Below are 20,000 nucleotides of genomic sequence, written 5' to 3'. Positions count from 1 at the left end.
ACACACACACACACACACAGCCCTTCCTGACCCATACACAATCAGACATGCTTCACATATTTAGACATGTGTAAAAGGACTGACTAAAAAGGAGAATAGCCAGATACAGGCCGTGATACAGTCCTTTTTCAGAAGTGTTTGAAGACACTTGATTTTGAAAATAGAATACACGATAAACATGTGCTGTGATAATTGCATGCCCAGCCATTACGTCATCTCTGGCTAGACTTGTTAGCAGTATCTGTGGGAGTCACCATGATGATAACAATTTGAAGGACCAAAACAGGAAGTCCATCAGATTTGTTGTCTGACGGAATGAGCTAAGGGCATTAGGCTCCACGGGCTGGCTGTTTGTCTGAGGAGAAAAAGGAAGGCTGAGACTAATGTATTTATGCAGGAGAACAACACCAGTTCAGCTGTGTGTGTGTGTGTGTGTGTGTGTGTGTGTGTGTGTGTGTGTGTGTGTGTGTGTGTGTGTGTGCGGGGGGCGAGGGACTGTCTGCTTTGCATCATCAGTGAGGACCTTTTCCACTGAGTCTGCAGAAGGAAGGGTCTGGACCTGGAGGGGGCCCCCCAGTGTCAGGAGGAACAGCGGCGTCTTTTATCCGCAGGAGAGGGAGAGGTTGGGGGAATCTGGACTGAAGATCTTGCTGTAATCCGGGCTCCTGGGCCAACATAACTATCCCACTCCCTCTGCTGTGGGAATGTGGTTTGATCCACCACCACGCCCACCCCCTTTCACCCGCCCCCACGCCCACCCCCTTTCACCCGCCCCCACGCCCACCCACCCACCCCTCTGAAGGAATATGTCTCCAGATGACTACACACTGGGTAGGGCATGAACTATGCTGTGTGTGTGTGTGTGTGTGTGTGTGTGTGTGTGTGTGTGTGTGTGTGTGTGTGTGTGTGTGTGTGTGTGTGTGTGTGTGTGTGTGTGTGTGTGTCTTTGGGTGGGGGCAGTTATTCATCTTGAGCAGTATTTCATACTTTGCCTTACTTGTTTGTTCAAACCATCTCTCCAGAGGATGGCATAGATAAACAATAGCCTCGTTTCATACATTTGAGCTGTTTGTTAGTAATCTGTTACAAAAACAACTTATCGTGATGAAAATGCCCTTTCCTCTTACGGTAATTCAGTTTTTGCAGTCATTCTCATTGAAAGCACAGATACTAGTCAGTTGTGCTCTTCCAGTTAGTTCAAAAACCTGACCCTGTCATTACACAGACAGTCTGGACCCACTGATCTGTTGGCTTCCTCTGGCTGTCGGCAGCACCATGTTACAGCTGTCATGTTCCTATAGAAACAAACATGCCTGAGCAAAAGAAAGCATACAGCAGAGGTTTTCAGATTTGATCTAAGACAAAAACAAGGGCATATCCAAGGGCTTTCACACCCTTTCTGCTGAGTGTGTTTTGAACCACGTTTAAACCCCGTGGGATGAGCCAAAAAGGGCTTGACATATGGGCTATGTCGTGAGGGCTGTTGTGAGATCTTGTTAAAACTCCAAGACGCCCACACCACAGGGTTCCTATGCACAGTCACCAACAGGACTCTGGGAGAGAGAGTACAGTGAGTTCATGTGATAATTGAATGGAGCTCTCCCCCTCTCCTTGATGTTGTCTGTGTTTTTAAACACAGTTATGTGCTGTGGAATCAAACAACATGCTATTAAATAACTGGGTAGACAAAAAAAAAAAGACTGATAGCCAAATTTGGATGGTAACACAGTGGCTGGTCGGACTGTCCCATCCGTGCTCTTCGGTCATCCCTGGTGCACCCACACACACACACACACACACACACACACACACACACACACACACACACACACACACACACACACCCACACACACACACACACACACTCTTCAGTCATCCCTGGTGCACCCACACACACACACACACACACACACACACACACACACACACACACACACACACACACACACTCTTCAGTCATCCCTGGTGCACCCTGAGCCAGCCAGGTCGGCTCTGGTCACACACAGCTGCCTGATCCCGTTAATGCTGACTGAGGAGGATGATCCGCGGCACCACCATTCAGGGGAAGGGATCTGTGGCGCACACGCTAGCGCTCCCCTCCTCCTCCGCCCCTCCGCCCCTCCCCTCCCTCCCTCCCAGTCCTCCCTCTTACTCCACTCTAATCACAGTGTTGTGGTGCTGCTCTGGCTCCACCTCCCGAGGACATTCTCCTGTTCCTTGTCTTCTCATTCCGCCTTTCTCTCACTCTGGCTCTCTCTCTATAAAAGAGTGGTGGGCAGGCAGGCAGACAGACAGGCAGACAGACAGACGGGGAGAGAGAGCCTGCTGACGCTCCGACTTCATGAGGAGATGAGCAGGACACATGCGAGACAGCTTGGAATCAACAGGTGAGTCTCCTCAGCAACCGGCACACACACACACAACACTCGGCTCTGTTCTCTCCTGGCAGGGCTCTCTCATGTCTAAGGGGGTCAGTAGCGTGACGGGAGCTGTCACTGACATGTTTGGGAGTTGGAAATAACTCTTAGATAACAGGAGTCTTTTTTAAAACACACACACACACACCAAGAGTTGAATGACAAAGATAGCTGATGGTGAAATGCAACACTAAAATACTGTGGATTAAGGGAAAGGGGTGTGTCCTCGAAGGCTGTTGTTATGTGTACACTGTAAAGAGGTCCATTCCCACATGGGGCAATGTTATGTACAAATACAGGGAAAGGCCAGAGTTTTAGAAAGAATAGAGGAGCTAACGTCACAACGGCTTGTTTCATGTGAAAGAGGGTTTTACATGAACATGCCGACGAAGAAAATAAAAATAAGAACGCTCTAAATGAAGACAAAAACAAACGTTTTTTGTTTATGCAAGATTCCTTTTTTTGGCATGCCGTTTGTGGAAATGAGGGCTGATTAAATCTGTTTACATAGTTTGAAAAACGTCAGAACAAACTTTTCTAAATAAAGGTGGGGCAAACCTAGCTGATGAGATTAGCGTTAGCGGTTTTCAGATAATTGGATGAGTTGACCTGCCTCCTGACATTGGGAGATGAGCGGAAAGGTTCACGCTGGGTGTCAGGAGTAAAACTACAAAGGGAACTCCTACTACTACCGCAAGCCCCTTAGCGTGATCCCTGCAGCAACAGCAACAACATGACACTCAGACTACTAGCAAAATAGCTGATGTGTCATTGGGAACTTCTGGGGGTTCCCATCTGAATGCCCAATCAAAAGTTTGTGTAAACTGGCCCAAGGTCAGATGACAGTTTAATGTATGCTACTAAGATTAAAGACGGCAGTCACGTTACCACGGAGGCTTTGTCTCTCGGCCTATGTCGCCTTTAAAGGGTTTCCAGAGAGAACCACTCTCCCCAACAAACGCTTATCTTAATTGTTCCCAGAGTTGGTTGTGGGCTTTGGAAGATGCTTAAACATAAATAAATCTTCTTGACAGTGATTCTGACATAAACTTTCTTTCTAGAAGTGCGCATGCCAGGTTTATATACATGACTGTCTCTAATTATTGTGATGGTAAGGATTCTGGAACACATAGGCTATCTATGGTCCCTGATTCAAACAGCAGATCTCAGAGCCAAAGAAGCATAAACTCAACATCATCTCGTTCTTTCAACATCTAACAATGAACATATTTACACAAACATCAGTTCTCACAGCAATACACCGTGATGCTACGTAAGTATTTCACACCTGGATGAGGTTTGGAAAAGACTGAGTTGTACATGTGTGATTGAGGAAAAGTGCTACTGCAACATGGGTTCAAGTTATTGGAACTTATTGTTATGAAATTGTAAACGTATATGCGCTGAAATACAGTGAACTTGTGAAATATCAGACAGACATCTAGTGGTTTTGTCCATTTCCCAATGCCTACACATCTAGTGTACTGAACAGTGTAATTCCACTTCAGATCACAGCAAGAATGTGTGTGATGTTTTTTATTTGTCCACCACAAAATCAGCTTTGAAATGAAACTTCTCTCATCTCTCATCTCCATGTTTCAGTGAGGTCTGCTGCTGTGTACACCATGTACCATTTACACAAGTTTTGATATGAATTTCACAGACAGACTGCAAAAGGTCTGCCTGCAGCAGAAGCCCTGAAGATTGCTTTAAAGCATTTCTCTGATTACAGAGGAAGTGGTTTCATTCTCCCCCCTTCTTGGCACGGGCCTGACGCCAACCTGAGGGGGGAAAAAAGAGAAAGCATAAAGAACTTTCCATCCACTAATGCAGCGGAATGCCTCAATCTTCCTCCATCCACAGCGTTCCTCATCAAGCCTCACTTTCTCAACCTCTGATTTACCACATGATGACTGTTAATAATGTCAGCCTGCGATGTTATTGTCGCCATGGTGACGGCGGGTGATTGATTCCATAAGTTGGTCTGTGAGAGTTGGGGGAGTCCAGGGGGTTGGTTGTCAGTGCCCAGTCAGGAAGCTGCCTTCACCCCGCTATGGTTTCAGACTCTCTCCAACACCAGCGGCCCGTAACCCACATTAAAGGACCTCCGGTGCTGATGAAGTGTCAATCATCCCGATTGCATTTGGAGGGAGATCACTAGCACAGCTTTTAAAAAGCAGAATATTTTACAGAGTCCTAATGAGGCGCATGTGCTTCACGCTCTAAAAACATGTATTTATCAAGTATGCATTCCACCATAGTTGAGAACACAACATATTTAAGATCTGTCATATTTAAGATCTGTCATTGTCATTGTTTTTGTTTGAAACATGTCAGATTTCATGGTTAGGCCATGGTTTAAACCATAAATGACTTGAGTAGGTATACTGGTTTACAGCTATTATATACTTGGGCTATGAATCGCGTGGTCCAATTGATCAACTCCACATGTGTGTGTGGATGAGACCAAACCTGGCCTAGAGCGGCTCTCTTGTTCTGAGACGGACGGGTACTTGGCAAAGGCACTTTATGATTATGGCTATGTGGGCGACACACTGGTGACGGAGTGGCTGGATCTGGACTGAGTGCTCGTGGTGAGGACTGGCCACTGGTGTGGGTGGGTGCAAACCTAAAAGCCACAAACTGACCCCTAACTCAAGGCTCCATGAAATGGGGCCAAATCGTTGGGTTCACGTATAGTTTACCTGCTCTGTCCTTGTGTCTCTGTTGCAGATTTGTTTGCCTGGTTTGGAGCCAGTGTACTTCTCTCTAAATGTTTTTCCAGCAATTGCTTTGATGTTTTTTTTCACTTGCTGTGTGAAAGTGTGGGAAGTTCAACCCTTTGCTTCCTTTTTTAACCACTGCCTATAAATATAGGAGCAACAGGCTGATAAAATGCCTCTTTACATCACTGGCAAGTCTCTTAGCGTTCTTTGTAATGTATTGAAAGACATTCTGAGTGACACTACATGGTACTTTTGAAATAAACACACTATCCTCTCCCCTCCCCCTCCTTGTCTGTTGTAGGATGATTGACAGGTTCCTGTCCTGACACTGGGAGCAGAAATGCCTGGCGTGCTCCGTGGGGTCTTACCTCACCATGCTGTGTCCATCAGCTGCTGCCTCCTCCTCTTCCTCCTCCTCTTCCTCCTCCAGGCCACCTTGGGTCAGAAGCCTGCCAAACTGCCCCTGGTGGGTCGCAAGCCCTTTGTGGCGGGCTGGAATGCCCCGCTGGACATGTGCACGCTCAAGTACAACATGAGCATCAACCTGGAGGTCTTCCAGATATCAGGCAGCCCTCGCTCTGTGCACAGGGGGCAGAACGTCACCATCTTCTATGCCAACCGCCTGGGTCACTACCCCTTCTACAACGAGGAGGGCACGCCCGTCAACGGGGGCCTGCCCCAAAACTGTAGCCTGGAAGCTCACCTGCGCAAAGCTCACCAGGACATATGCCACTTCATCCCAGCCGAGGACTTCCAGGGCCTGGCCGTCATCGACTGGGAGTACTGGCGGCCACAGTGGAGCCGGAACTGGCACAAGAAGGACATCTACCGCCAGCGCTCGCGCGAACTGGTCGCCCAGGCCTACGTCAACGTGACGGAGGAGCAGGTGGAGGAGCTGGCGCGCCGCCTCTTCGAGAAGAGCGCCATGGCCTTCATGAGAAAGACTTTGCAGCTGGGCACTCAGACCCGTCCCAACGGCCTCTGGGGTTACTACCTGTACCCCGACTGCCACAACTACAACCAGCACGACAACAACTACAGCGGCACCTGCCCCCTGCTGGAGAGTCTGCGTAACGACGAGCTGGAGTGGCTGTGGGACAGCAGCACGGCACTCTTCCCTTCCCTGGCCATCCGCAAGGCCATGTCCGACAGCGAGCTCAACCTGCACTTCTCCCAGAACCGGGTGATGGAGTCCATGCGGCTGGCGGCACTCACATCGCTGCCCTACGAGCTGCCCACCTACGTGTACACACGGCTGGGCTACAGGGACGAGGCCATGGCTTTCCTCACCACAGTAAGCCCTGCTTGTAGACCTATAGGCCTGTGTGAAAGTCTAAGATTGTGCATGGGGAAAAAAATCGCAATTTGAATAAATGAAAAAAAAAGGGAATAAATTGTGTATAAAAGTGCATTGACCTGAATAATGTAACGTAAATTGTGCTCTTCTTTTGGTTTATTTTTTAAGAGAACAGCTCAGTCTTGTTTGTCAGTGCATATCTGCCGTTCATTGACATACAACAAGCCTTTTTTTCCCCTTTCCGTGGTCTGAGTTATTCATCAACAAAACATTGTTTGGGGTCTTCTCCAGATAACAATATTTACGTCTGCACTGTGCTAAAAAAAATGAAATGTAAACTGTTTATCTGTGTGTTTACATGTTTATCTGTGTGTTTACATGTTTATCTGTGTGTTTACAGAAAGACTTGATTCACACCATTGGGGAAAGTGCTGCTCTTGGTGCTGCAGGTTTTGTGATCTGGGGAGACCTTAACCTCACCTCATCAAGAGTACGTTCCCATAATACTTTCCAAAATGGTGCTGTTCTTACCCCCCTATGAAACCTTACAAACGTCCTGTTTGATGAACTGTGTTGTGTCTCTGAGTCCTGTTTGATGAACTGTGTTGTGTCTCGGAGTCCTGTTTGATGAACTGTGTTGTGTCTCGGAGTCCTGTTTGATGAACTGTGTTGTGTCTCGGAGTCCTGTTTGATGAACTGTGTTGTGTCTCGGAGTCCTGTTTGATGAACTGTGTTGTGTCTGTGAGTCCTGTTTGATGAACTGTGTTGTGTGTCTTTGCATCCGCTCCCTCAGCTCAACTGCTCCAAGGTGAGGGCATTCATGAACTACAGACTGGGTCAATACATCACCAACGTGACCCAGGCCGCAGAGGTGTGCAGTACGTTCCTGTGCCAGTCCAACGGACGCTGCGTGCGGAGGGACCTCAGAGCTCCACACTTCCTGCACCTCAGCAAGCCCGGCTACCGCATCAAGTCCCTGAGGAACGGCTCCTTCAGCGTCACCGGCCAGCACTCCCAGCAGGACCTCCAGCAGCTCACGGAGAGGTTCCAGTGCCACTGCTATCAAGGCTACGGGGGAGAGCACTGCAACAGCCTTGACAAAGACAACGGGACAGACAGGGAGAAGGATAGGGAGAAGGAGGAGGACAGGGAGAAGGAGATCGAGAGGGAGATAGAGAAAGAGAAAGAGAAAGAGAAAGAGGAAGAGAAAGAGAAAGAGAAAGAGAAAGAGAAAGAGATAGGGGAGGAAGAGAAGACAGACGATAAGACAGAGAGTGCTGCTGCTCTGCCGACCTCATACACCCTCGTGCTTATTATTCCACTTCTTGTGGTTCACTGGTGTGTTTGACCATCAGGGTCGTTTAGGACTGGCCAAACTGATTGTAAGGTTTTTGCTGTCCTTTAGGGAATGGACTGTCTGCAGATGGCACATCAGATGACTTATGTTTGTATCGAGTAACTTCAGGGTATGTTAGATACATAAATGTCAGTGTATCTTTAGGCAAAATTATATATATATATGTTGCATACCAAATTCAGATGAATGAATTGATATAATGCCACAATACGACAACTGTATCATGTGTCTGCACCTACACACACATACCTCAGATACAGTGAGTCCCAAAGAGGAACTAGATGTGTCACGTGATGCTAGAGGTGAAGGTGTGCGCTTCCATGCATCTGGTTCTTGAGGAGACACACAACACGACTCTCTTCCTGTCTCACAACTATGCACTTCGCTCTCATTGATTCTCAAATGACTTCAGATTCCTCCCTGGAACTGGGAACTGGGCTTGGGAACTGGAAGGGACTTGACCTATGCATTCTTGAGAGGGACTCACAGGTCCACAGATGTTTTTCTCCTTGGTAGCACTGAGACTTTGTGCCTTTGTGCTGTTCTTGAATGTCTGTCCTGCTCACTGTGATGGCCATCCGAGCTCATATTTAGGTACAAGAAGGAGAAATACAGCATAGTATTAGCAATGTTGTGATCCAATCACACATAATTCAAATGGGGAGGACGGTCACGGCGGAGGGTTTTTGATGGTTAAATAAGGTTGGAGCCAATTGTTGGGTTGGTGTGAGCATGCCATTTGTTCGTGGGAAAATCCTGATGACCATCGCCATGAAAAAAAAAGCTTGCTTATAGAGCCAGAGGGTGGATTGAGAGTAACATACAGTAGAACTATGATACATGTAGAAATGAAGGTTAGTGTAGTATACGGAAATATATAATCCAAATAGTTTTATTTCAGGAAACCCTTGAAGTCTTAAAACGCCATCGCTCTTGATTGTACAGTACTTTACTCTAACTCTTTGTTAAAGAAAGACATTGAATGTAACCAAAGCACCAAACACCACAGCATATTTCCAATACTTGGTACAGTCAGCAATAAGCTTCATAAATGCTTCTTTGTTGTATCATCAAACATATGTTTTTTTTTTTATGTCTAGGATTAAACAAATAAACATCAAAATATTTTTTATTTGTAGATGAGTCCAAATATCAACATATATTGATATATAATAGCCAAATTATGCACATAAAATAATGCCAATGAATACAAATCAAACCTGGTATGGCCTTGTTGCATTGTCAATCCAGCCAGTTGAGAGATGGAGGTCCGGTTCACATGTCTGTGGAGTCTCTCTGCTTCAACACCTGCTTGAAGAATTCATCTCAACATTCATGATTACTTTGTACAAGTAACACAAAAACAAGACTTGTTTATGCGTAGATTTTTTGCTCAATATTCTCTACCAGATACACTATGACGACAATGCAATGTGTGATAAATGTTGCTTGAATGTTGATGCACTGCAAATAAATGGTGAAAATCATTGCTATGCTTCGTCTTGGATATTTCTCATATGAATACATTTACACGAGTCACACACAAGAATGTTTTAAATAATAATACATTTCATACTGCATTTTAACTGCATTTTTATGCTAACGCTTTATACAATCCGAAAAACTTGTGACCTGTGCTTGAAAGGCAAGGTTGTGAATTCTTGTTTTATATTTTATTTGAACTCCTCGAACTCTTGCTTTCCTCCTTCTTCAAAATGTAACTAGCTCAGGTCAATGACCGTGTTCAAATACGTTTCAGTCCAAAAGGGGGGTTTGCTGTGCAGTGTGTCCACATGTGTTCCACTGGAGTGCTCTGAAGTATATGTTGCTGAGGTAAGATTCAAATTCTGAAACTTAGAGAAAACAGAGAAAAATTAAATGATAGCGTGTCACATGATAACGTCACTCTAGGTTTAAATTACATGTGTATCAGGGAAATGTAGCATGTCACATGATAACATCACTCTAGGTTTAAATGACATGTGTATCAGGGAAATGTAGCATGTCATATGAAACTCCTTCCAATATTGTCTTCTCCTTTCATTGCATATTCTAAACATAAAAACCACAAAGCATGAAAAGTAATTCTGCATTATATTGTATATATGTGGACATTTTTTAGCAACAGCACTAGCTGTCATAGTCTGTTAGTCAGCATTTTCCTGTAACATACTTGAAAGCCTTTCTGTCCTATCTCATGTAGGAGTTAGAGAGCCGAAGCCGCCTCCAGACTGAAAAAATAAGTATGGGGCTGTTGTTGACGCCGTTGTTCCCCACAGTCCTGTGCCTCCTCGTCAGCCTCAGGGTGGCTTTGACTCTGCCCCCTACAGCTGCACCTCTGGTGCCAGACAAACCCTTCGTGGTGATATGGAATGCACCCACTCATAAATGCAAACAATCTGCTAGCCCTTTAGACATGTCAGCGATGCAGGCAGACACCACGCCGGCTGCTGTGCCTAATCAGTTCCTGACTCTGTTTTACAAGAAGCGGATCGGAGCGTACCCTTACACGGACGTAAAGACCGCGAAGGAGTACAATGGAGGCATTCCCCAAAAGGGCAATCTTACAGCTCATTTGATGCAGGCCCGAGCAGACATCGCAAAACACATTCCTGAGCTGACGACACCTGGCCTGGCTGTGATCGACTGGGAGGAGTGGTTACCCCTTTTTGACAGAAACCTGGACGAAAAACAACTGTACCGTAACCTGGCCTTGAACTACACAGTCAACTTGAACCCCTTACTTATCTCAGACCAAGCTGTTCCAGAGGCTAAACAACAGTTCCAGAAGGCAGCCAGGAGTTACATGGAAGAGACTCTGAGTGTGGCCACCAGTGAAAGGCCACTGTACAGGTGGGGGTTCTATCTGTTTCCAGACTGCTACAACTACAACACATCGGAGCCAGGCTACACAGGAAGCTGCTCCGAAACAACCAAGCAGCTGAACGATGAGCTCCTGTGGCTGTGGAACAGCAGCACAGCTCTCTTCCCCTCAGCCTACCTGTGGACGGCCCTCAGCGGAGACCACAAGGCTGCTCTGTTTGTCCGTAATCAAGTGCAGGAGGCCCTGCGTGTGTCAGCTCTCCCCAAGCGCCCCTACACAGCACCAGTCTACCTCTACGCTCGGCCTGTCTTCGGAGATCAAAACCAGATCTACCTCAGTGAGGTGAGAAAATAGGGCTCTAAAATGAAAGTGTAATTCAGAACATGTGACATTCTCTTTTTTGTACATTTCTGTGTATCCGGCTGTCCATGTGCCTAACTTGCACTTAACTTGCGCTTAACTTGCACTTCAGCAGTTACATTCCTGCACTTCTTTTTTTCCTTTTTTCCTTTTCCTTTTTCCTTTTTTCTAGGTCGTTGTTTTTCTAATTCTCATGTAAAGTAGTATTTATTGTTACACCATGCTTTTTATTGCTCTTAGCTTGACTGTTTTCTCCCTTGTACGTCGCTTTGGACAAAAGCGTCTGCTAAATGACTAAATGACTAAATGACTAAATGTAAATGTCTAATCCGATGTGACGTGCTGCAGATGGACCTCGTGAGGAGTGTTGGAGAGAGCGCAGCCCTGGGGGCTTCCGGAGCCGTGCTGTGGGGTTCCAGCGTTGACTTTGCTAGTAAGGTAAACAGGCTGTGGGTTTGATCGTTCTAAACACTGAACTCAGACCCACTCATGCTGCTTTGCTAGTAAGGTAAACAGGCTGTGGGTTTGATCATTCTTTTTTATTTTTTTTATACCCTGATCCCACCCACCAAAGGTACATATAATAATACATACACATACATACACAACGTCAAAGAAAGAGGAAACTAAAAATAAAAAATAAAAAATAATGCCACCTTTGAGACAGAATATAACATTCTAAAAGACACCCTGTATAGGCTAAGTTTTGTTAGTGAATGACTGTTCATAAGTAGTGTAATTGAGCTGCACGCAGCGCCCCATCAGTCCAGCTGTCATGTGTGCAATTGAGGATCAAGAGAAGGATAGATTATCTGCAAATTGTAGAAAAGGAATCTATGGGTTTGATCATTCTAAACACTGAACTCAGACCCACTCATGCTTCTTTTGAAGAAACTGAAGCCCTTTAACTCTGTTCCATTTACATTTAGCAGACGCTTTTATCCAAAGCGACTTACATATGTGCGACTTACAAGGTATACACAATTTTTACATTTACACTGATGGCACACTGCACATCAGGAGCAATTAAGGGGTTCAGTGTCTTGCTCAAGGACGCTTCGACAGGGAATCGAACTAGCAACCTTCTAATTACTAAACGACTTCTCTGTACCACTGTCGCCCCACTGTTCCCCCACAGGAGTCATGTGAGGCCCTATCGTCATACCTGAATGCCACACTGAACCCTTACATCGCCAACGTCACAGGCGCGGCCAGACTGTGCAGCAGCATGCTCTGTGAGGGCAAGGGCCGCTGTGTGCGGAAGAACTCCGACTCCGACGACTACCTGCATCTCAACCCCCAGAGCTTCCGCACGGAGAAGAGGGACGGGAGATACCGGAGCGCCGGGGTACCCACACTCAGTGACCTCACGGCCTTGGCTGACAAGTTCACCTGCCAGTGCTATGAGGGTCAGCAGTGCTCCGCTCAGAGCTCTTTCATGATTCCCGAGACTGAGATGATCTTTCAGGTGTAGTCCACCTCAAAGTGCCCAACAACTGTCCTTATAGAATACTTGTTTAGACATTGTCATCAACATATCATGTTGTTTAAATTCTCCATACAAAACAGCTTTGTGAATAAAAAACTCAATGGTTCTTTCCTGTTAATGTGTTTCCAACATAAACTGGTGATGAGGAGCACACAAGGGCACAAGAGAAGAGAAGAGAAGACTGCCCACAGTCACATATTAATATGTTTTTATTGCATGACTGGAGAGATATTACTGGAGCACATTACACAAGATGACATTTCTTAAAAGTGTTTTTGTGGTTGGAGGCTCAAGGGTGTTTTCCCCATTTGTCCCTAGTGGAGACCCTCCCTGTTGAGAACAGATTCTTTTTTTTGATGGTCAACATTGCAGTTCATAGACTCATCGTACATTTATATTATATAATTGTCAGTTTGTCACACCCTGCAATCGTTTACTAACACTTGCTGTCCCCATTCTCCACTGTGAAGGCACCCAGCCTGCATTCAGCACGTCAGCATTGATCTCAGGCAGGAAGCGCTCATTGCAACATCTCACACACACACACACACACACACACACACACACACACACACACACACAACCAAGTAAAAACAAACAAACATACAGTATAAGCCAAGGTCCCATGTGTAACACCAGTGTCTGCCATATCATTACCAAACGTGGGTGTCCGCCTGGCGCAGGTGCTGGGGGAGTCTGGGTCGGCTGCTCGGGACAAACCCTACAAACTGTGTGTGTGTGTGTGTGTGTGTGTGTGTGTGTGTGTGTGTGTGTGTGTGTGTGTGTGTGTGTGTGTGTGTGTGTGTCCACTGGCCCTCAAACCCTACAACCTGTGTGTGTGTGTGTGTGTGTGTCCACTGGCCCTCAAACCCTACAACCTGTGTGTGTGTCCACTGGTAGGCCCTCATAATCTGAAACCCTACAACCTGTGTGTGTGTGTGTGTCCACTGCTAGGCCCTCATGCTCCGAAACCCTACAACCTGTGTGTGTGTGTGTGTGTCCACTGGCCCTCACACTCTGCCTGCGCCCGTGCCTCTTCCCAAGCTCCTCCTCCATGGGGTGACGTGCGCTTGACACGAAACATCAAACAAAGCGTCAGGAGAGGTTATTCTCCCTCTTCATCAAACAAAGCGCCAGGAGAGGTTATTCTCCCTCTCCCGCTGCTAATCATTAACGTGTCCGCTAGGGCTGCTGAGATGAACGGGACGACGGCCGTTCTGCCGTGAGTGACAGCCGAGGATGTGGACAGATGGGATGTGGCCGGAGCGGCGGCTCTGAGCCATCAGACATGATACAAACCGTTCGGAGAGCAGGGGGAGCACAGCGTGCACTAATAAACACAGCGTGCACTAATAAACACAGTGTGCACTAATAATAATAATAATAATAAAACTTTATTTATATAGCATATAGTTTATAATAAACACAGTGTCCCGCTTCATCATTACAAAATTCCACAAGCATGTTCTGAAGTCAGAATTTCCTTCATTAGAATCAACTCTGTGTAATTAGAGACAGTTAACAAATCCCATCCTTCTTTATGACTCCTTGCATATGACACATAGGTGAATAAACAGATGTTGACATTTTGGGGAAATGGTTCATGCTACATACTGTATAGAGCAAAGCAAACCAGGTTCTCTTATGTGACAAGTTCATTGTTGACATAGGTATGAGAAATGCTATGGAAATAATTATTCATTTCTGTATCTGACCATATATAACATATAACATATGAAGACACAGATTAAAAAAAAAAAAAATGAATTATTTGGGACAAATGTGAGAGGGCTATTTAATGAAAGGAAAATGTTTTAACATGACATACAGTGGCCTCCAGTGGTTATATAGTTAAGTGTACATTTTATCAGCGGCTCCATGAATTTTCAGTTTGAATAATCGTTCTTCTGTGCAAATGTACTGTAACATCCTCCAAAGAGTTACAAAGAGTGACATAAAAAAAAAGCTTTTGCAACAGTTTTCATTGTGGTTTGTGCACAATGTCATGACTTTTTCACACTTCAGTTGGGCAAATCCACTATATGTCTGAACATACAAAATTGAAAAAAGTATTTGAATGGGATTCTCAACCCCTTTTAAGGTCAAGGATTACAAAATGCAGGATTCATCACACCTATCCTATCTAGTTTGCCACACTATATGTAAACCCACCTTTTCTCTTGTGCCATGGCATTTGTCTTATGGTACGGACATCATCCCCCCCCCCTCACCACCTGTCTTCATCCTCAGTGGGGACTACAGGAAGGGTGCCATCACCACCTGTCTCCATCCTCAGTGGGGAGAACATGAAGGGTGCCTGCATGGCCTCACAGCTCAGTGCCTGAGTGCCAACACAGCTTGTCAAGTCCCGGCCCAATATGTTTTGGTCATGAACGGAAATGGTAAATATTGTCATTTGAACTGTAACAATACAAAAAATCTATCTTTTGTGAGACAGCATCTTCACTCTTACGACTTCGGGACACAAACTTTTGCTGCATCCGACATGTCAGTCACCTTGAGACACCATCGAGGTCAGGAGGGGATGTGTGTGTAGAATGGGAATAATGAGGTACAGAAGACACTGATGATTGGTCACCTTCAGACACCATCCAGGTCAGGAGGGGATGTGTGTGTAGAATGGAAATAATAGAAATAATGAGGTACAGAAGACACTCATGATTGGTCACTGTTCAGGCCAAACCATTTCTGCTCCATGTTGTCCATTTGGTGCATAGCAGCTCCCTCTCTTCTCATCAATCCGGTGCTAACAGAACTCCTACACACAAACAGAATAACCTAGTCACAGAACTCCTACACACAAACAGAATAACCTAGTCACAGAACTCCTACACACAAACAGAATAACCTAGTCACAGAACTCCTACACACAAACAGAATAACCTAGTCACAGAACTCCTACACACAAACAGAATAACCTAGCCACATTTTCACCTTGGCTGACCTTATCACTTCAAACATCACAGAACAAACTAACTAGAGGACAATTAGCTTCTTATCCACATGTTTAAACAGACGCCTAGATATCTTAACACTCTGCAAACAGAGATACAGAACATGGCTACTATTTACAGTGCATGAAATGCCCTGTATTGTTATTCCTTCGTTTCTTATACTTATTATTATTCTTTGTACCGAACTTCTGCGCTTAATTCAGCTCGAACCGCTTAACTTAGAAACTTTGTTCAAACTTTGCTGCGTAGGTCTTGTAAAGGACACTTCATTTTTCTAAACTTTATACTTTTTTAAAATATTAAAGAAAAACTAATACAATTTCTACAATTTCTTCTCTTTCTTTTTTCTTTTCTTCTTCCACTCTTCTTTCCTTTCTTCTTTCCCTTCTTTCTTTTCTTCTTTCCTTCTTCCACTCTTCTTTCCTAGCTTCACTCTTCTTTTTCTTTTCTTCTTTCTTTTCTTCTTCCTTTCTTAACTTTTGCATTTCATGCACTGGTATTTCCTTCAGGAAATGCATTTTCTAGTTATGATTGCTACCTTTTACCTTGAGATACCCAGCAAAGAGATTTGACTCCTGACATTATCAACAAGCTACACCAGCGGTTGTGTGGTTATCCACCACTAAATATAGTATACTGTAGTAACAGTATAAGCACTGTTGTTTTCTTTTCATATGGAGATCTGCCATCTTCCAGAACACTTTGTTCTAGACATAACACAGGAACTTGCCAAGACAGGTGAAAAACAAATGTGTTGCTCTCAAAAGAGCTTTTTTTATCAGATATTTACCTTGCGCTTGAAAAACAAAAGCTTTTAAGACTGTGATAAAGACATTACACGATAAAAAATATCAAAGGGAATACATACCCCATTGTTCCAGTTAATTGAAAAAGTAAGTGTTTGTTCAATAAAATAAAGCACAAGTACTCATTATCAGGTCAGGATAACCTTTCCACATAACATATAAAAAACCCAGCACAGTTTTTTGCAATTGCTCTGTGTAACTCCTGCAGGTAAGATCGAGTCTTTGTTCTGAAGTTTACCTGAGATAATTATCTTAATGTATTACATTTTTAAACTTGTCTCACCCTTTTTCTCTGAGAAGCCATCATGGAGCAGTCTCGGGCAGGCAGAGGAACCTCAGGTCGACTGTTTCCTGTGATCCTGTTTCTCCTGGCGTCCTGCTGTACTGCCTCTCAGCTTCCGCAGACTGCAGCCCCTATAAAAGATGGAAAGCCCTTCATCGTGGTCTGGAATGGGCCTCTTAATCACTGCAGAGACGTCCCCTTGGATATGTCAGTCTTCCAAGCAGTGACTACACCAGCTCTAAAAGCAGATCAGTTTCTTAGCCTGTTTTACAGAGCTCACATGGGTTTGTGTCCTTATGCAGACTACAAAACAGGGAAAGAGTACAACGGCGGGTTTCCACAGATGGGTAACCTGAGGGCTTCCCTGGCCAAGTCCAGGGCTGAGGTGTCTGAGTATATCCCTGAGTCATCACCCGGTCTGGGAGTCGTCGACTGGGAGGACTGGCGACCGCTTTATGACAGAAACTGGGGAACCAAAAGAATTTACCAAAAACTCTCAATAGGTTATGCCCAACAACACGACCCCTCTCTGACTCTAGAGCAGGCAGAGGTTGAAGCCAAGAAACAGTTTGAAAGTGCAGCCAGAAGTTTTATGGAAGGGACGGTGAAGCTAGCCATTAGTGAGCGACCAGAGTACCTTTGGGGTTTCTACTTGTTTCCAAACTGTTACAACTATGGCGCAGATGAACCAGGTTACACCGGGGAGTGTCCAGAAATAGCACAGCAACGGAACGATGAGCTCCTGTGGCTGTGGGAGGCCAGCACAGCTCTCTTCCCCTCAGCCTACCTGTCGACGGCCCTCAGCGGAGACCACAGCGCTGCTCTGTTTGTCCGTAACCAAGTGCAAGAGGCCCTGCGTGTGTCAGCTCTCCCTAAGCGCCCCTACACAGCACCAGTCTACCTCTACGCTCGGCCACTCTTCCGGGACCAAAATCAGATCTACCTCAAAGAGGTGAGAGCCTTTTTACATTTCAAACTTTGCTTCTAGTGCTTCGTGAAAAGCATTGCAATGGTCTGGTGTTCATGTGGCCCTCAGATAGATCTGGTGCGGAGCATAGGGGAAAGTGCAGCTCTCGGAGCCTCTGGGGCCGTGATGTGGGGGGCCAGCGCCGACTATGAAGACCAGGTGAGATTTGGCTATATGAGAACTTGTTCGATTTCATGCATTGTGAAGACAGAGTTTAAAAACTATAAGGATTTATAAAATGATGTTTTAGCACACAGCCCTTCACATGTGAGGTAATAAACACTTACAGCTGTTCTTTTGCCAAGTTTTATTCATATGAAAACTAGATCACTTGATGTACAGATCAGAGACAAATATTTACTTGCAATACACCATGTCTTCTCCCTAGTTCTATATACTTATAGTATCGTACAACTTTAGCATATAGGGCTGCATTACAGGTTTCACACTCCCAGCATGCATGCATGGCAGGTAGCATAGGTGAATCTGAATCATGTATTGCTTAATCTAATTGCAATTGCTATGATTTATTGCTTGCTCTCTAATCCCCAAATTTGTCTGAACAAGTTTGTAATTAGTCACTGCTCTTTGTCTGGAACTCTCCCTGCAGGCTTCGTGTGAGAATCTCTCAGACTATCTGCTCTCCACCCTTAACCCGTACATCGCCAACGTCACCGCCGCCGCCCAGATCTGCAGTGACTTCCTGTGCCAAGGAAATGGCCGCTGTGTCCGTAGGCACTACAACACGGACACCTACCTGCATTTGAACCCGGAGCACTTTCTCATCCAGCGCTCCGTTGAGGGTTACATGGTGACCGGTGTCCCCTCTGTCCAGGACTTCACAGACATGTTCAATGCCTTCACATGCCAGTGCTATGCTGGCAGGAGCTGCTCAGCCAGAGTGCCCTCTCAGTCTCCCCACACCCCGCTGGTCATACACATCTAATCTGACTGACCACTCACACCTCTCTCGTCATACACATCTAATCTGACTGACCACTCACACCTCTCTCGTCATACACATCTAATCTGACTGACCACTCACACCCCACACCCCGCTGGTGATACACATCTAATCTGACTGACCACTCACACCCCACACCCCTCTGATCATACACATCTAATCTGACTGACCACTCACACCCCACACCCCTCTGATCATACACATCTAATCTGACTGACCACTCACACCCCACACCCCGCTGGTGATACACATCTAATCTGACTGACCACTCACACCTCTCTCGTCATGCACATCTAATCTGACTGTCCTCTCAGTCTCAGTCTCTTCACACCCCGCTGGTCATACACATCTAATCTGACTGACCACTCACACCCCACACCCCGCTGGTCATACACATCTAATCTGACTGCACACTGCAGATTGTCAGTTTGTGTGATTAGCCAATAATGAGTCAGTAACATGGGTCAACATGAGTCCAGTCCGTGTACTGAACAGGATATGAGGACATTTCTTCACAGCTGAAAAGTCCCTGTGTGTAATGCACAAGATAGAACCTAAACAAACTAACACATGCAATTCATTTCTGTGATCTAAACCCTTGCAAATGATTCATGATCACAGGATAGTTCAAATGTCAGTGATTTTTACCAATGATTAAACCACTGGTGTAATAAAGGCTCCATAATAAGATCATATGTTAATCATTTATTCATTTAAGTGTATTCATATATCAACATTTGAATACCTTTAATATCAATAAAGTAATGAAAGCACAACTTAGCGTCTCCAATTGCCTGACAACTCATTCTCCAGTGCACCACAATTACCAGGAATGGATGACTGATTCTCTACTACAACTGTATGATGACAATATGTACATCCCCACTATGTGTTAACCAATAACAGACTGATTCTCTACTACAACTGTATGATGACAATATGGACATCCCCACTATGTGTTAACCAATAACAGACTGATTCTCTACTACAACTGTATGATGACAATATGGACATCCCCACTATGTGTTGACCAATAGCAGACAGAGCTGGACCCAGGAAATGGTATCAGAACATTCTATTCCTGTGACAGGGCCCTTGCAGAGTACCCAGAGTGCAAGCGGTGGGCCCTAATAGAGGCCCTGGGGCACAGGAACCTCCCAGTTCTGACAGGCATTCACAGCGGTCTGCCTTGAAAGAGAGAGAGAGGATGATGTGTGGGAAGTGATCCTCCTGATTGGGATGTGTGGATCCCGACATGTTCACACAAGTGCCTGTCATGCAACCTCGACTTCAATCAAAACCAGCGCCAGCTCCGTCAGCGCCTATTTCAGGGTTATCTATTTAAACTCAAGAACAAGAACAGTGCAGGCAGAGTTTCAAGCCCGTCTGCCGGGCCGCAAAGGCAGACATTTTGCCAGGAGCACCATAAGGACACAAAACGGGTTTGATCAAGACAGAAGCTGACATTCAGGTTGGTTCATGGGTCACAGGGTTCCTTTTGGTGGCGCGGACATTCTGTTTTTCTTTATGCATT

General features: G+C 45.4%; 3 protein-coding genes across 4 annotated transcripts; all 3 read left to right on the top strand.

Annotated features, from left to right (window-relative positions):
* Window positions 1-2,215: 2,215 nt before the first annotated feature.
* LOC105896036 (hyaluronidase-4-like) lies at window positions 2,216-7,798 on the top strand. The gene is made up of 4 exons (XM_042707462.1): window positions 2,216-2,388; window positions 5,446-6,438; window positions 6,842-6,931; window positions 7,235-7,798. The coding sequence occupies exons 2-4, from the start codon at window positions 5,485-5,487 to the stop codon at window positions 7,787-7,789; spliced, it is 1,599 nt and encodes a 532-aa protein (XP_042563396.1). The 5' UTR covers window positions 2,216-2,388; window positions 5,446-5,484; the 3' UTR covers window positions 7,790-7,798.
* Window positions 7,799-9,575: 1,777 nt separating this feature from the next.
* Window positions 9,576-12,577, top strand: LOC105896041 (hyaluronidase PH-20-like). 2 transcript variants are annotated; one of them, XM_031562598.2, is made up of 4 exons: window positions 9,576-9,631; window positions 10,010-10,964; window positions 11,331-11,420; window positions 12,121-12,577. In XM_031562598.2, exons 1-4 carry the CDS (start codon window positions 9,621-9,623, stop codon window positions 12,454-12,456), a joined length of 1,392 nt encoding a protein of 463 aa, XP_031418458.1. In that variant the 5' UTR covers window positions 9,576-9,620; the 3' UTR covers window positions 12,457-12,577. The 2 variants fall into 2 exon arrangements, with proteins under 2 accessions (XP_031418458.1, XP_042563375.1); XM_042707441.1 differs by having other exon boundaries at window positions 10,002-10,964.
* Window positions 12,578-16,557: 3,980 nt separating this feature from the next.
* Window positions 16,558-18,448, top strand: LOC105896034 (hyaluronidase PH-20-like). The gene is made up of 3 exons (XM_012822749.2): window positions 16,558-17,487; window positions 17,572-17,661; window positions 18,113-18,448. Exons 1-3 carry the CDS (start codon window positions 16,558-16,560, stop codon window positions 18,446-18,448), a joined length of 1,356 nt encoding a protein of 451 aa, XP_012678203.2.
* The last annotated feature ends 1,552 nt before the right edge of the window (window positions 18,449-20,000 follow it).

The sequence above is a fragment of the Clupea harengus genome, chromosome 3 (assembly GCF_900700415.2).
Source record: "Clupea harengus chromosome 3, Ch_v2.0.2, whole genome shotgun sequence".
In the NCBI taxonomy this organism is placed as follows: Eukaryota; Metazoa; Chordata; class Actinopteri; order Clupeiformes; family Clupeidae; genus Clupea; species Clupea harengus.
The sequence above is the reverse complement of the archived record's forward strand: the minus strand, read 5'-3'. Positions and strand labels throughout refer to the sequence as shown.